The sequence below is a fragment of the Chionomys nivalis genome, chromosome X (genome assembly GCF_950005125.1).
Source record: "Chionomys nivalis chromosome X, mChiNiv1.1, whole genome shotgun sequence".
NCBI classification, from domain to species: Eukaryota; Metazoa; Chordata; class Mammalia; order Rodentia; family Cricetidae; genus Chionomys; species Chionomys nivalis.
In genome coordinates this window covers 123463055-123480673 of record NC_080112.1, presented here as the reverse complement: position 1 = coordinate 123480673, position 17619 = coordinate 123463055, and the positions used below count along the sequence as shown (strand labels likewise).

The 17619-nt window shown below is 40.5% G+C and overlaps 1 protein-coding gene and 1 pseudogene across 2 annotated transcripts; one reads left to right on the top strand and one right to left on the bottom strand.

Moving 5' to 3' along the window:
- The window catches only part of LOC130868632 (ATP synthase subunit gamma, mitochondrial-like), a 28329-nt pseudogene extending 24586 nt beyond the window's left edge, over window positions 1-3743 (bottom strand).
- Rap2c (RAP2C, member of RAS oncogene family) lies at window positions 1661-16620 on the top strand. 2 transcript variants are annotated; one of them, XM_057760340.1, is made up of 4 exons: window positions 1661-1724; window positions 3235-4014; window positions 6316-6629; window positions 14152-16620. In XM_057760340.1, the coding sequence occupies exons 2-3, from the start codon at window positions 3742-3744 to the stop codon at window positions 6592-6594; spliced, it is 552 nt and encodes a 183-aa protein (XP_057616323.1). In that variant the 5' UTR covers window positions 1661-1724; window positions 3235-3741; the 3' UTR covers window positions 6595-6629; window positions 14152-16620. The 2 variants fall into 2 exon arrangements, with proteins under 2 accessions (XP_057616323.1, XP_057616322.1); XM_057760339.1 differs by lacking the exon at window positions 1661-1724 and adding an exon at window positions 2954-3090.
- Window positions 16621-17619: the final 999 nt, after the last annotated feature.

Sequence of the window (17619 nt, the reverse complement as noted above, 5' to 3'; positions counted from 1 at the left end):
TTCGTGCATGCTCGGCAATCTCTCTACCACCAGAGACCCACATGCACAGCCCCATTAAACTCTTGTACAAACATCACATGTATGTGTTGAAGCTCCATAATGCTGCAGGGGCCGGTGTACGGCTGGTTCCTTCTAATACCCCACTTCATTCTCACGTCAGACTCTTATCTCCCTTTTACAGGTGAGGACCTGCAGGCTCAGAGCTGCGAAGTCTCTTAAGGTCGTACAGCTAGATGGCTGCAGAGCTACAATTTAAATGTACCAGTTAGTGCTCTGCTTCTCAACTGCCAGGCCAAACCCCTTTAAATCGTCTTTATACCCTCACTGCCTACTGAGAATATGTTGGTGAACAACTGGGACCTTATCAGATAATTCACAAGAAATACTTTCCTAAGCAGAGAGCCATCCAGGGAGGCAGGCAGATGGTCGGAGCTTGTTTAAATTAGACAGACCCATTCCTAAATGGTTGGGAGATTGGTTTTTGATGCAGTGGCGATTAAGAATCTTATTTAGCTCCTCCTTCCAAAACATTATGAATAGTAGGGTCAGCAAGATGGCTCGAAGGGTAAGGGTGTTTGCTGACAAGCCTGGCAACCTGAGTTTGATCTCAGGAATCCAAAATGGAAGAAGAGAACTGGTGTTCCTAAGGGTTGTCCTCTGACATCTATTCACATGCATGTCATACATGCATATCATACACAACACATCAAACACATGCATGCACACCATACACAACATATCAAACACATACACACACATCATACACAATAATAATAATGCATAAAATAAAAATTCAAAGATTACAATTACTTTCTGTCTATAATAATTTCTCCTTGCTCTTTAAAAAATAGAAATATTTGGAAGATCAAAGTCCACTCATCATGCTCTGAGCCCATAATTAATGGCTGTGTTTCCGAGTCAAAGGCTGTATCACACTCACATTTCACTATATATTTGTTCATTTTTCTTCTCTTTTAGTCCTCCACAGGCCATTTTTAATACCAACACATAACTCTTGTGCCTCTAAACTGCAGAGCATTCCATTTTAAACATATGCAATTATTACAAAGTACCTGAAATAAATTGGAATCGAAGTTACTTCCAAGTCTAATCTCCTACCAAGTGGTGTAACTGGTGAACAAGCATTCTTCCGGCCAAGATCTGAAGGGCTCTTCAGACGGGACGTACCATTTGGCCTTCTTGTACTGAAGAGAGTTGGGAGTGACTCAGTAGAACTCTGTTACATGCTGGAGTGTGTTTCAGTATATACAAAAGCAAAGAACTTTCTCCTCAGCGAGGCCAAAACAAAGATATTAAAGTTGACAACAGGTGAGATGGCCTCAAAAAGAACAGCTTTGACAGTTGTGTGACAGCACAGCCTTGCTTTGACGGCTCATTGCTGGCGGGATCAGAAGAGGAATTTCCCCATTCTGTTCTAAGCATGGCTGGTGGAGGGTTGTGGATTTCACCAGACAGTCTGGAGACAGCCAGACTGGGCGATGAGCAGCAGAGCTCCAAATCTGGCAACAGCACGTGTGGGCAAGGAACAGTGACCTATGGGGGAAGACTCCGAGCTCACAGGCCAAAGCTCTTCCAGCAGGGGGCAGTGCCTTGGATTGCAGGCAGGACCCAGGCTAGCAGGAGGCAGAGCTGGAGACTTCGCTGGAGAGACTGCACCAGCTTGCCACCGAGGAGAAACTGAATCAAACTATCCTTTGACTACTGTAAGTGACATTGGGGAATATTGACCAGGGACAATGGGACCTCCCTCTTCTGTGTTTCACCTTTTTTTTCTAATGTCTAACACTTCAGACTGCTCATTAAGGCTTGCAAATGAGGAAATGTGGAGTCACTTTAACTAGGCTGGTCAGCGACTCTCTCAGATTTCTGAGTGTGTTTGAATAAAGAAGGGAGTGAAAAGCTCAAAATACTGCCCAGCCTTGTGGCCCCGTGGATCTGACATAAAGTTTACAAATAGAAAGTTAGCAGTAACAATTTTCTCTAAAAATAGAACTCAGTTTAACAGGAGAGTTATTATTTGTTTTTGAATTTCAAGGCTATGAAAGATGGCTTTTAAAACAAAGTCCCACTGTGGAACAGCCAGCTGGGAAATTTCTTAGACATGCAGATGACAAAAAAAAAAGATTATATAAAATTATTTCACGGGCCCAAACATTTGCAGTCAACTTTCTTGAATACTGGTTCCAATTTCTGCTGTGTTAAACAAAACTGAACAGCCCACCATAACGTCTATTTGTAATGTTGATGTTTTGAACTTTGTGATTTTTAAAAAAAGAGCTTGTATTTGCTGAGGGGCATGAGGCAGCTATGCCAACTGATAAAGTACAAAGTAGCACTTATGAATAAAACAGCACCTTAAAAAATCAGAGCCCAAACCAACTCTGAGGGTCCTTGGCATACATTGCTCAGGACAAACATCAAGTTGAAGAAATGTCAGCGAAGAGAATCAACTTCCTAAACTGTTTTATTTTCCTAGCAACTTCCAGCCTAGGGATGTTTGGTGTTCTCTCGGTTGCTAGATTATTAGCTGGCGGTCTTGCAAGGACCAAGAAGAGAATCTGGTCCTCAGAAACAGCTGGTGGACGCCTAGAAGCCAGGGAGACTCGGGCGGGCCAGGGGTCGAGAAAAATCGGCCAATCGCTACCAGCCTGCCGGCAAGGGAGCCTTAGGTTTCACCGAGGCGCCCTTTCTCAAGGCCATGGCCCCGACCTGTAACCCTGCCGGGCCGGCTGGCTCGCTCAGCAGGGCGCGGCCCTAGCGCCACCCGGCTCGCCCCGAAGAAGAGGTGGGACTTTCCCCACCGGAAGTGAACGCGTCCAGTCTCGGGGAATTGGGGCACCTCAGCCAGTGTGTCAGGGAAACCCTTCCGGGTTTATGCTGGGGGTGGGGGTGGGGGGTGGGAGTGGGGGGGTGGGTGAAGAAAAAAAAAAGAGGTGGGTTCGACTGGAGTCGCTGCGGCCGCCGCCGCCGCCGCCGGACGGCTCCCGCCCCTTTCCCGTCCGCGAGCAGCAAGGCCGGGCCGGCCGAGTGGCCATGGCCTTGGCTTGACAGAGCCTCCCAGGCGGCAGGGTAAGCGGCGGCGGCAGCTCCAGGGAAGGAGGCAGCAGAGGCGACGACTTTGGGGGCCGGCGTGGAGGTCAGGCGACTCCTAACGTGCGCCCCTTTCCGCCCCCCTCCGTCCCCGTTTCTCCCCCCCCCCCCCCGTCGTTACAGGCCGGACGACCCCCGCGGGAACCCGGGGCCCAGAGACCCCGCCCCGGTGACAGCGAGTGCAGCGGGGCCCCGAAGCCTCGGGCCGGCTCGGCAGCAGCGCCAGCAGGAAGCGGGGTCCCCGGGCCCCTTTGTGTGCAGGGCGGGGGAGGGGTGGCGGGCAGCCCCCGGCCGCGAGGCCCCCGCCCCTTCCCGCGTGGGGGGTGCGCGCGCGGCGGCTCCCCCACCCTTGCTCGGCCGCTCGCGGGCGCTCCCTCCTCCCCACGCCCCCCGGGCCAGCCTTGGGTTCCTATAGGAAGGGCATTATCATCCCCACCCACCCGACACTTGGCTCGTTCCCCTCCCCCTCCTGTAACTTCCTCCTCGTCCCCGGTTGGGCCCTCGGCTTCTCCGCACTCTCCTCCCCAGTTCGCACATTTCCGCCCACCTTCCGCCTCGCCTTGCCGCAGCGCAGCTAGCGGGGTGTTATTTTTTCCCCCCTTTGGGTAGGAGTTGGTGAAGGTGAGACTCATGAGGGAATACAAGGTAGTGGTGTTAGGGAGCGGAGGGGTTGGCAAATCTGCCCTCACCGTGCAGTTTGTCACCGGGACTTTCATTGAGAAATATGACCCCACCATTGAAGATTTCTACCGCAAAGAGATCGAAGTGGACTCTTCCCCCTCAGTACTGGAAATTCTGGACACCGCAGGAACCGAGCAGTTTGCCTCCATGAGAGATCTGTACATCAAAAACGGCCAAGGTTTCATCCTGGTGTATAGTTTGGTTAATCAACAGTCTTTTCAGGTAATCAAACCGAGTCTTGTAATTTCTTCGAAGGGGGTGTGGTAATCCTACATGTACTTCTGATTTGCCTGAGCTGTGCGTTAATGAGTGTGTTTGGCTTTTGAAAGTTTGGTGTGGCATGGGCAAGCACTGGGTTATTTCTGGAGAGTGCTAAAGTCACAGGTATCGACAAACATTTTAAAGTTATTTTTAAGGAAAAGAAAAGTGAAAACGAAATAGGTCAGCCTGCGTATATTTAGCCCTTACTCTAACCTGAAGTTGCGTATTCAATTCAACAAGTATTGATTAACGTGTTCAACAAAATATTTCATAGATAATCTCAAGTAAACGGAGCACGAAGAAATTGTTAAGTCCATTATCTCGTACACATAGATAAAAAAAAACCTGTGCGCCTGCTTTTCCTTCCTCCACTTCTCTGTTCGCCTCTAAGTTCCTCAACTGGAATCCTAAATCTCAGTGCTGCAAAATGAGTCCAAGTCCGGTTTTCGTGGTATTTTACTGGGGGGAATGCAGCCAGAAAGGAAGTTACTAGTCTACAGGACTAGTACCTAGGATTCCTAACCACCAGAAAGTAAGAATGACTCTCCTTTTCTCTCGTTGATCCGAATCGTTTCTGCCATCGTAGGCTATACTTAGAGAAAATGTGTGGAACTGGGAACGCTGAGCGCGGGCAGTTTTCTTATCCCAGCGGGGTAGCCAACCTGGATCTGGTCCAGCTGCTTCAGAAAATGCGTCCTGTCTTTCACTGGGAAACAGACTGAAGTTAACGTTATTTTAAGAGATGCAATAATTGTGTTATTTATTCTTTGAAAATAAATGACCTTGTATTGACCCGTTATATTGACCTCCATTGATTTAGGAAACGGATATTTTTTTCTGCATTTAAAGGTATGCACTTAATGTTGCTTACTTAAGAAATCTTAAGTGCCTTAGCCAGTATAATGTGCTAGTTTCCCATTCTTCAGGAGCTGAAGTTTAAGTGCTACATAGGAATTTTTCCAGTAACCTCAGAACAACTTCAAGAACTTCTTTGTAAAGATAGTAAGTTCTGAGTAAATGAATCTAAAGTACATTTTAGGTAGATTGAGATTCCAAACTAAAGTACCATAAAGGCATTTCCTTCAGAAAGTACTAAGGGTATATTCTAAGGGGTCCTCAGATTAGTTTGTTATCAGCAGCCTCTCCCGAGGCTGGGAATCTTTTCAAGGGCGTCTCCTAAGATTTTCACTGGACCCACTTCTGTTCTGGACATCAGTGTGGAATATGGAACTGTGGCATTATTTCAGCAGATACACAGATTTTTTTTTGAGGCGAAAGTTAGTATTCTTAGCTAAACTTGTTCCATAAGGAAACTCAGAAAAGCAGCTTGACAATTGAGAGAAGATTGAAGGGGTGTATTTGACCTGTGTGTGCGAGTGTTCTGTTTACTGGAGTTACTCAAATACATATTTTATATCTTAAGTCAACTCATTTAAGTTACAAAACTAAAAAAAAATGCAATTTTGGGCCTAAGCCTCTAATATTGTCTTACATCAATAGAGTTCTTTCCAAAAAATTGATGTTACTGAAAGGCAGCTAAGACTCTGATCTTCGTGGGGGACATCAGAAGGAAACACACATGGGAGAAGAAATGTGTGACTTCCCACCCACCCTCCAGATGCGGTGTCCTTCTTGGGCCATGCTCACTGTTAGGACAGTTGTTCGGTGGTACAAGGCCAAGCACATAGTAACCAATTTAAAATGAAATATTTATGTGTATGAATCTGTTTTTAAAACTGGATTTCTAAGCATTACAAAGTGGGTTTTTGAGGGGTTGTTGTTTTGGGGTGGATTTTGGGGGGGATTACCTCTTAAAATACTTTCTCTTAAGCCCTCTTGCTGAATGACTAGGAGTTACATAGACACTGCAGTCTTGTGCTGGGATAACAGGTGTTACAGGGAACGAAGACAGCTAGGTGGGTTTAGGGAGCTGGCCAAACATCTGTATGTGCAAATGGATTAATCATATTTGGGAACTTGATTCTTTAATTGAAATGGAAGGGTGGGGGCAGTGGTTAGATGAATTTTAAGGTTAGTGTGCAACTTTTCTATTTTATATTCCTGATGCAGAAGCACAGCTAATGCCTGTGGAGATTATCTAGTTCTCATGTCCACGGGGGAAAATGACATTGTTGTCTTTGTTTCACTATGTAGTTCTAGCTTTATATGATACCAAGGAATGATTCTTGTGATATTGTAACACATCTGCTGTGGAATGCAAACATATAATTTTGTTCTTTTCCTTTGTGATTGCTTGAATAGGATATCAAGCCAATGAGAGATCAGATTGTGAGAGTGAAGAGATATGAAAAAGTTCCACTAATCCTAGTAGGAAACAAGGTGGATCTGGAACCAGAAAGAGAGGTTATGTCTTCAGAAGGCAGAGCTCTGGCTCAAGAATGGGGCTGTCCTTTCATGGAAACATCAGCAAAAAGTAAATCAATGGTGGATGAACTTTTTGCTGAGATCGTCAGGCAAATGAACTATTCATCCCTCCCTGAGAAGCAAGATCAGTGTTGTACAACTTGTGTTGTCCAGTAAAGAAAGAAAACCTCAATTATGGCCATACCGAGCAGGTTAGTTGTTGGTGGAATTGTAATTGTACGGGCCAGGTGGCCTTCTGGTTTTGATGAAGTATAAAATAAACAACTGGTTAATAGTAATACGTCCATACATTTGATACCACCTTAAGTTTCTGTATTTTTAAAATAACATTTTTTCCTCAGCATAAAACCATCATCATTCAATGCAGAAAACCTTTTTAAACTGCAGATAAGCAGAACAAAGGTAAGAAATTGTGTGTATTGCCATTGATGAGATTTGGTTTTTTAAGGAGTGGCTTCCTATTTTTCCTTCTCAGCCTTACTCGATAACATTTGGAGGGGATGATTCATCCCATAGTACATCTTTCCCATGTTCTGTAGTCTTAGTGTCCAATATGCACAGCAAAACACTGAAAATAATATCACAAGATGATGAATAATTTTCTGATGTTTTTAATACTTTTATATTCTGGGCAAGAGAGCCACTATAATTGAAACCACTAATTTTCTAATCACTCAAGTACTTGATTTAACAGAATGATTATTTAATCAAGTTCATCTGTACCTTGCACTTGTGCAACTTAAGTGACCTCTGGTAACAAATTACACCGTCACAAAGTACCTTCACTTCATTCGAATACCCGATGAAGTGAAAATCTGCTTAAATCATCTCTCATATGTCAGAAGGAACCATCTGAAGCACAGGGGGCATTTCTACTCAGCTTAATAAATAATGCAACTGAGAACAATAAAAACCTTCACACCTTATGATAAGTTATAGTATGTTTTGAAGAGCTTTTGGGAAAATAAGGTCATGTAAAACTTTATCGAGCATTTAAAATGAGATGATTGCATATATATATATATATATATATGTCTATATTGTGATTGATAGATTTTCAGCTGAATTGTAATCGGTCAAATAGTCTCACTTAGAGTAGTATTTAAATAATCATATAAAGCACCAATACTGTGGAAGATTAAGAAAACCACAGTAAATGCCAGACTAGCAAGACAGTATCAGAATGCAGCTGACCCTTCTGAGCCAGGGCTGACCTCCAGTCTAGGAAGCGGCTTTGCAAATGGCAAGAGGCATGCCAGATCACAGACATGATTCCTAACCAGAGGTCTGCCTTTATTTGTGCTGCCTAGAGAAAGGACTCACAGACCCTAATTTATCTCTTTAGACAAGAACTCTTGTCAGGTAGTGTCACCTTTGAAAATAAAGGATGACAATGGTGCTTTCTTCAAAATGCCTTTCTCATCCCAAAACATTGATGACAACCTCTTTATAACCTCTAGCTACATCTGTTATTTTATACAGGCACTGCTGGGGCTTTGGTCTAGCTTATGAATACTGACAGTGGCGCCCATCCAGTGTAGTTCTTGAGGTGGGAACAGGCTTATGTAGCTGTGTGTGTGATTGAGTCCCACATTCTTGACTCTGCAATCTGTCTTTTAAGTTGTAAACCAGCTTCAGGTTTGAACAAGTCCTGTATGCTGATAGTATCTGTACTACTAAGTTCTACTTCTCTCACACTTTTGAACAGAAGACGTAAATCTGTGCACTTTGTTTCAGTTTTAGCATCCTTATAAAAAATTAACCAAAACATGTAAAATGGTTCTTGTCATTGTTAATGTAGGAAAGGAGGGTAAAAGCAAAATTAGTCTCATATACCTAAAGGGTCAATTGTTACACCTGTTGGGATTTGGATAATTTCTACAGATATCCTTAAATTTTTATTATAAATTCTGAGTTTGTTTGACCATATATGCTCTCATGATCTCAGTTTTCTTACTTACAGGAATGTGTACATGGGAAGGCTTAAATATACCAAGCCTACTACGTTCATGTTTCTTGTTGATTAACAGCAACTAAACTGAGATGTTATTTCTACCAGTAATTACATATTTTTATTAAGTGACTTTGTAATAATATATAGCTTTCTGCTTGATTTATTCTTCTTGTAAGCAGAGCACATGGCTGAAGGTGTGGCCCTTGAAATAAAGCACTTAATCAGCTGGATTTCTGAAGCATCTTTTAGAACAGTGTGCAGTGTATGCAGAGTTTTTTCTAGCGCCAAGTCAGATGGAACTGATAGGTATGCGGGTCTGTAACCTGAGGCCAGTGGAGTTCGTGTTGTCCTTCCTCACTGTTACCTGAACAAGTGTGTGATGGATTGTGAGTCCCTGTGAGTCATGGAGCCCTGCAGGCTGTCAGTTCCAGATCTAGACTGACGATCAAACTTCGACAGGAAAGGTGACTTGAGAAGGGTTTGTCCTTCGTCTTAGGAAAGTACTTTGTCTGCTTAGAAGTAGTAATACTAAGACAAAAAGACCATGGCTTGTGCTGATCGTTGGATGTGTTCAACTGAGATGGGGATCTCGTAGTGCTCTTAGAATGGCTGCTGGTAGTCCCTCACATTTATCTTCTAACACTCTTTCATTTGGGTCAGCAGTCTGTTGCCCAACACCTGCTTCAGGGCCCGGCTCCCATGATTGTTTCTTCCCCTTTTACCCTCCCACTGGCAGTCATTTTATTGTAAATTAGGAAGTGTGGCAGATTCTTTAGACCCAGCCGCCATCCTGATTTCCTTACTGACTGACCCACAGTGGCTTCTAGCAAGCACTTTGTAGAACTGTTTCCCCAGGCAGCCGCAGATTCATAAAAGCCTAGGTCAGTGTTGGAGCCCTTGTTTCAGTTCCATCTGGTGGATATTATTTCAGTCGACATGTGCTGTTTGGGTATAATGGTATTGAGAAGGATGGCTGTTTTGTTAATAACATACTATAAAGGAAGAAAATCAGAGCAGTATGGGCATTGAGAAGAAGGAAAAAGCAGAAATTCCCGGTACTCAGGGCTTTGTTTCTGAGGGCTGTCCTATGTTGAGCAATATCCCTGGCAGTTATCCTGTAGATTTGATACGCTCCAACCCTCCACTTTTGACAAAACCTATTATCTCTAGAAATTGCAGACTACCCATTGATTGTGGGGATTGAGCGACCCCTCGTTAAGAGCCAGTGAGCTTAAGGAGCTTGGGAACAGTAGCATTTGAGTCGGGCCTTGGCAAATGGATATGGTGCAGGGGATAGAAGGTAGAGTTTTTCCTAAACAGAAGGAATCTGAAGAAAAGGCATAATAATAGCCTCAAATGTTCTAGCCATGTCCCCAAAGAAGGGAGATGTGCATTCAGGTTATCTCTTATGTGATAATTTGGTCTAACCTTTTGGCAAATAGAGTTTTTAAAATGATACTTGAAGCAGTCGTATATGTCAGTCCAGCATTGATGAATGTTACAAAGGAAACTTTTTTTTTTACAAAAGAGAAATGTGTTCTTTGCTGTGGGCTGAAGGTCTGAAAAATGTTCTACCATTTTCCTCAGCATGATATGGAACAGGTTCTCCCAAGTACAGTAAATGGTGCATCAGAGTACCAAACACCAGGAAGCGGAATGAAAGAACAAAGATCATTATTTATGGCAGCCCCAGTTCATTATATATGTCAGCCTGAAGAAAAAGGGAGATTCTTATTTCAAGACTAGCACGTCATTTCACGTGGCAGCGGAGTGCCCAGGATGGTAACAAAGACTCCTGGGAGGCTCAGCCATCTATGAATGGGATTTTATTCTAGCTGGGTTTATTATTTCTTAAATGGACTAGGATGGATTCCAATTTTCAAGATTTTTAATGTAAATGTAGACTAAGAACAGTTTCTTAATCTTTTTTTTCTTTTCACTAAATATGATAGTTCAGCAAATGTAAAAGGAAGATCCTCAATATCAAATCACATGTACCTTAAAATGCTGGCATTTTTGTATCCAAGGCAAATATTTCTCATATGAGTAAAACCCTAGGGTGCATTTCTGTTGCAAAAAGTGCATCGTCATCAGGTACATCTTCTGTCCCCTGCCCTATTGAGCGTGCAACTTGGAGTGGGAAAACAGTCCCCTTTTCATATTGTGAGCCAGAGAGAACAGGAGGATTTGGGTTGGGGAAAAGCTTGCTTTGGGGCAGAGTACCATGAGTGCCTACAGTGGACCTGGGGTGCTAGGGATGAACAGAGCTGTTTGCCTTCCCTGCCATTCTTGATTCTCCCTGGCCCTTTTGACCTCCACAGGGTTCTCAATTTGACACTTCGGACGAGATAGGTGCCTCATTAGTCCTGCACTGGGTGTGGGGGTGTGACTAGAGAGAGACTGTGTACCTGTTCCCTCTTTAATTGCTTCCTCTCCACCTCAAGATTAGGCTTTTAATATAGAATGAAATGTGTGCAGACTGCTAAGTTTTACTCCATTACCTCTCTGGCTTAGAATGGATCGTCAGTAGAATTAACAAATATTGCATCATGGCGCTGGAGAAGTGCCTCTGAGAAAGCGTTCTAGCCTTACTACTGGAACAATTCTCCTCATGGGATTGCTTCTCAGTGGAGTTGTACAAATCAGAAGATAATGGAACTAAGAAAAAATGAAGTCCTGTCAGTTGTTGGAAAAACATCCAATCAAAACCATATTCACAATTCCTTGGATTAGGCATAAGTATTGGAAATGTCTCTTTCAGAAAGTACTACTTATATTTGTGGGGAACAGTACTTTACTTGGTGTGATTCAAAGTTAACAGTTGGAGTCACATCATTGGCCTCACATTATTCCCACTGGACATGGCGACAGTATTTGAGATGTTGGAATTGAATTCATCATGTTAAAGCATTGACAATCTTAGGTCTAGACAATAAGAACACTATCTAAACCATTCCTCTTGACTCAGGGTTCATCATGTGCACGCAGCATGTGTGCCTCCCTTCCAGCATGGATTCATCTTTTGCTGTCTGTTTAATGGGAGACAATGAATACTGTTAATGTTTTGGTCTTCCTATTCCAGTACCAATAAGATTCATGCAAATTAGAATTAAGGAATGAAACAAGATAGGTAACAACAACAATAACAATCTGCCTCGAACACATAACAGGCTTTCATTAATACAACTAATATTTAGCTCAAATATGAAAAGGTCAAGTAAAAATGTAAAAAGAATTTTATCTTTTAGGATTGTCCCTTGCTCAAATCTCCAGAATTTCAAATGTCTGAAAGTAGAAAAGAAGGAAAGGAAAGGAAACAGTGACTGCTATTGCACGTCTGTGTTTGCTAAAGTGAGAAAAGTATGGTAGTAATACCATTGTGTTCGAAAATGGAAACTCCAGTTAAGCTAAAAAACTTGACAGACTGGCAGTGTCTCATGATCCTTTGTTACCATCCCAGGCGTTCTGCTGCCTCGTGAAATGATGTGTTTTGTCGTGAATCAAGAATCTGCCTTTTTCTTCAGGCTGACATAAATAATGATCTTTGTTCTTTCAGGTCTGTGTGTGGTGTGTTTGTATACCAGGTTACTACACTTGGGAGGTCCTTTTTCATTTACTGAGTCAGTGTTTGAACTACTGTTTGCTTCTGTTTTTTACTCTGATAATTTTATTAGAAAAAAATATGAAATAAAACCAAACACTTTAGTGAGAGTTTGAGTAGAAGCTGCCAGAACCAAGATTTGTTTGCTGGATGGTAGCTTAAGTATTATCCTCTGGCCTGTGGACAAGGAAAGTAGCGAGTTAAAGCTTTGCATCAAGTGTGCCTCAGTGTAATAGCCGAGAGTGCAAATGCACTGGTCTGAGTGGCTGCCTTTAAAGAGTTGGAAGTGCATTTCTTTTAAGTGGACGAGAGCGTTAATAAACTGAACATTTCGCTGTCGCTGTACAGCAAGGACATTTACATTTCCCGTCCTGAAAATTCCTAATATGAGAGACACTGTCCTTTTGGCTTAATGAAAGAAGTTGCTTCAGGATTTATTGCTGCAGAGGATTATAATGTATTGCTCTTTTAAAAAGTGACCCTTATTTGTTTAAAGGTATGCTCAGTGTTAACATTGTTGGGTGTGACGCAGAGTTTGTCTGCTTGGCTTGATTTCACTGGAGGCATGTAGGTAGACCAAATGTTACTCAGGGCTTTCTGGGTGGGAAGTCATGGATACGTAGTTTTTATTTCATATAGATTGTGATTAGTAAGCTGGTTTGTGGGATGTAAGTATTTTGTCACTTTGATGGTAGAGTGTTAAACCATCACATTTAGTATCTTAGATATGATGCTGCAATCATATCTGAAAAATCCAAGCTCTTGTATATTTATTTTGAAAATTGCAAATTAGAATTTATAGTATACTGCTTTGAATTAATCAGGGGAAGTCTAATATGAATTAGTAGAAAGTCAAGTATTATATATAAATAATCAAGCACTTTTTGGTTTAAAAGATACATAAATCCTAACTAAGCTTGAAAGGCAAATATCCTTAGTGTAGGTGTTGAAGAATTGATGATCTGATCCTAGCGGTTTAAAAATCAATAACATGGTTGGAAAAGGAAAGCAATTCCTTATATTATATCCTCATTTTATGGAGTACTTTCCCACATTGCCTTATATGATAGAGATAATATCTCTGTGAGGGAAGAATTTTTCTTGCTGTTTTAATAATGATGAAACTGTACTTTCTCAAACTTAACCCATGTTCTAATCTAATACTTTGCTTTTCATGTTTAAGCCTGACTTTTAAGAAGACAAAGTTTTTATTATAGTTTCTAAAGTGATTGTGTTTATTATACAGCTAATGAGAACACACTGTTGCAAGCTCTTTGAACACTAAAGAAGTGTAGCTGTTAAGTGAATGTAAAATTATGTGTGTGTAGACATTGCTAGAGCCCATGCAGATCTCACATCAACTTACTTGGCACTCCTTCATAGTTGCTTTTCTTTTGTTTCTGCCTGATAGGCTAGCATATTTTATCTTCTACAGTAAACAACAAACACAATTTCATTCCTGGAGAAGTCAGTTGGTGACTCAGCACAGCTGAAGGGCATAATATGTGTCTGAATGATAGTTTTTTCTCTCCTAGTATTAAATGGAAGGCAGAAATCTGTCAGCTATAAGGATAGAAACTGAAGAATCTCTATTGGAGAAATTCTTGTGAGTGGGAGGGTTCTATGAAAAGAGCAGATCAGAGTAGGGTATGTGGCCTGCTGTGTGTCACCCTCCAGGTCTGAGTATCTACACTCTGAATCATACAAAATTCCCACAAAGCCAAACTTTGGAAAAAGTAGTATACTTACAAGGTAACTCATAATGAGCAATGAAATCTATCACCATTTCAAACCAGAAGCACCATTTGTCCCAATTTCTGTATTGTAAGATCATTTTAATCAGTACAAATATTGTTAATGTCACATATGTATGAGTAGGAAGTGTCATACATAGGATTATAACAACTACTAACAGACGCAGTGTCTTCTCTCCAGTTCAGCCATACTACACTAATGCTTTCTGATGACTTTTCTGAATCTGCAGAAAATGATTCTGTTGCTTAAGCTGATGGAGACCACAGTGAAATTAGACCGTAAGATCCCATACTAATTAGCTTCAGCATGCATGCATACATATGGATCTGTTGTCAGGGTTGCTTCTGAATATTCAACTGTGTATCTCTAAGTTTTCATGAAATTTCTTTGATCTTACTTGCAGATAAAACTCAGAGGAAATTTGCACAGATGCTGCTTTGGAGAACTTTACAACCTGGGTTGCAGAACTGAGCCTTGGTAAACCTGTCTCTATCACAGCATGTTGCCATACATCTAATGAAGTGCATAAGGTCTTTGGCCCTCAAGATCCAAGGACCTTAACAGTAATGCTTAGCACGTTTACCATACATTTAAAATCTGTTCTTTATCAATCCGTCCTTTTATAGCTTTTTAAGTTCTTATTGATGGCTAATATGAAAGGGTTAATTTTTAATATGTTAGTTGATTTCTTTAATCAGTTTCTCAACTTGTATTTATTACTCAAACTCAGTATTACCTACTCAATGCCTTTTAAAAGAAAGATATAATGGAGAAAAATTGAGCCTTAAACAAATGGTTACTTCTGTATATTACCTCGTACCAATGCTTCATCCTGTTTGTAAAATCTTTCTCCTTTAAATGGTTGCTTAATACTCTGAGACTTTGTTTACGTGTGGCAGTGTTGTAAGAAGAAACTAAAGATCACATTTACCTGTGTGGATGGAATTTCCCTTTTCTTCAAGTGCAGTTTGTGATGTGGTTTGTAATTAACAATCTGAAAGTTACAGGTGATATTGGAAGTTGATTGTACTGCAGTTACTTGAAGAATTTGATTCCATTAGGCCTTCACATGTGTTAATCTCATTTACAGCATCAAATTGCGGCAGTAACATTTTCCTTTCTGTGAAGTTCTAAACTTAGTTATGACCTACTTAGCAATGCCTTTGAAAAGGGATATTGTGTCCATGGTAAATTAATTGTATACCTAAACAGAGATAGCTCAGTTTTGCCTGTCAGGCATGTCATTGACATCTTGTAGACTTCTGCACATGTAAAATTGAATTCAAATAAAATCATGTACACTTTCTAGTTCTTAATATTTGTCTTTCTAAACGGTAGTTTAGAGCAATATTTGTTGATGTTTTTCTTGCACTATCACAACTGCTTTTTAGGTTTTTTTTTCTAGAAGCATGTTCGTAGTAGAGACAAAAATCTGTGTAACAGGAGGGAGAATAGCGCCAATTCTCTGGCTGTTTTTATTTTTTCTTTCATTTTTGCAAATGTGCTTTCTAATAGCCATTGCCTTCCATGTTGTTTACCTAATCAGCACATTTTGTCTGAATACTTGAACATTTTACCAGTAACGCAGGTATAGAAACAGAGAAAGAAAAACTTACAATGAGTAATCTATTGGTTCAGTTTTAACATCATGACCAGTGCTTTTTCTAGCAGTTGTTTTTCAATTGTATAAGTTTGACAGTATTTTGTTCTTGAATTTTTATTTGGTTTTATTTGTGTCCTTTTAATTTGCAGAAGTTAGAAACTGCAGCTCACCTACTGCACCAAAGTTCTCAATTTTAGGAGCCCAGCTTTAGTCATTTGAAACTGCTTCTAAATAAAATAAAACCAAAACTATACTTTTGATCTATAATAATAGCTCGATAACTTTGTCAAGAAAAGCTCTACTGTATGCAGTGATGGTTTGTGGAAGGGTGTGGCAGTTTTAAATTTGTCTTGTGTGTGGTGTTCAAATAAAGTGATATTTACATTCATGTGATTTACTGGTCAGCATGGCCATTAATGAGTAGAAAATGATTAAGCTTTGATTTCCTTTTTTTAAATCGTGTTGCATTTGATTCCTGATCAGATTCCCTCAAAGTGAGCTCTTATTCTTCAATTTGGGATTTGATGGTGAGATTATAAAGGTAGAGGCAATCAAAACATTGTTCCTTATTTACAAACGGCTTGAAATGAATGCTTCATTTAAGTTTGCACTTTAAAACCAAACCCTCATTTCAGAGTAGCGTAAGTGCTTGTGGCTCCGCATTACTAGCTCTGTGAAATTCTAAGGGAATCAAGTAATTCATCATGACTTCAATTGTCTGCAGACTGATTTTATACAGTGTTCTTTCCTATGGACATTCTTCCCTCCTTCCCTTCTTCGCCTTCTATCACCTCTATCTCTATCACAGTGTTCATTATCATTGACCTCAGCAGCAAATTTCACTCGGATTCACTTAGGATTACAGGAATCAGGGGAAAAGTGGTTTTAAAGGTGGTTTCTCCAGCACATTTTAAGAAAAGGGACCAAAAGTTATTTTAGCTTCCTCAATAGATTGCATGTTGCTTATTAGGATAAGAAGTGAATATTAAATGCAATATATGTCTTGTCTTTACTATGGCATCTGTTTAGGAGTTGTCCAGATCACTGCAGTAGGGCTCTGCGAATAAACAATGTAACCTATTATCATGGATCTAATGTACTGTAACTATCAGTGAACGGTAAAATCTCCAATAACAAGTACAAACATTGAACAATTACCTATGAAGATTTGTAAAAGTAAAATTTTTCCAATAGATTTCATTCTTGTCATTTTGTAAGACGACCCTGCAGTCCACCTGTTTGTAACTTTTTTAATAAAATAGATATCTGTATTACTGAGGCTTGTCTCTTTAATTATTATTGGTATATTGCTTCTTGTTCTAGATTTGCTAACTTGATTTTTAGCAGAAAGTCATTACCCACATGATACATATTATAGTACATAATTTAAATAGAAATTAAAAATTTATTCACTTATTTCTGTAATTGCTATTTTGACATTGTAGAGGGAATTTTAAAAGATGTCCTAAATTATAATGCTTAATCAATTGGAAAAACTCAGAAATGATAAATGAGTAAAAATGCATATAACTTAGTCCATATGCAGAAGGTGATCCAAATACAAATTGGTTGGCTGGAAACTATCCATAGATTAATAATTTCAGACAATATTATGTGTATAATTAAGTTTTGATATACCAAATTAGGAAAGTTCAAACAAAGTTCAAAAGTTATCGTAGTTTTGCTTTTGGGGTGCCATTTGATTTGTTTGTTTTGGCAGTGCTTGGAATTGAATCCAGAGCTTTGTACGTGTTGGGTAAACTCAGGTGCATTGCTACATTGTCTTTTCCATTTGAAGGTTTTGCCAGTCACTTAATTCACTGTCAAGAACAGTACTTTTAACTTGAACTGTGTTGGTGTTTTAACCTTACTTTTTAAACTTAAGATCAACTTTTTAAAATGAAAATGCCTGTGTAGGTGCCTATGGACTACATTTGGGAATTCAGAAAGAATTGGCAGAATTCCTGTGTCACAACATTTAGAAAATGTTTATTGTTTATTACTATTATTGTTGTTTGTTTGTTACTGTCAATCACAGACTTCTGTTCCAGCATCCCTTATATGCTGTTCCAGCATCCCATATATGCTGCGTTAGATACATCCTCCCAGTTCTTCCAGGGTTTGTCCAACTTTGGCCAAAGGAATAGAATCCTTTCATCCAGTAAGGCCCACATTTTTAACCCGGTGAGCCAAAGAAAGAGGATGGGGTGGTACAAGAAAAAGCTAAGGAAAAGTCAGCAGATGAGTTAAAACTAGCATCAAGTTTCA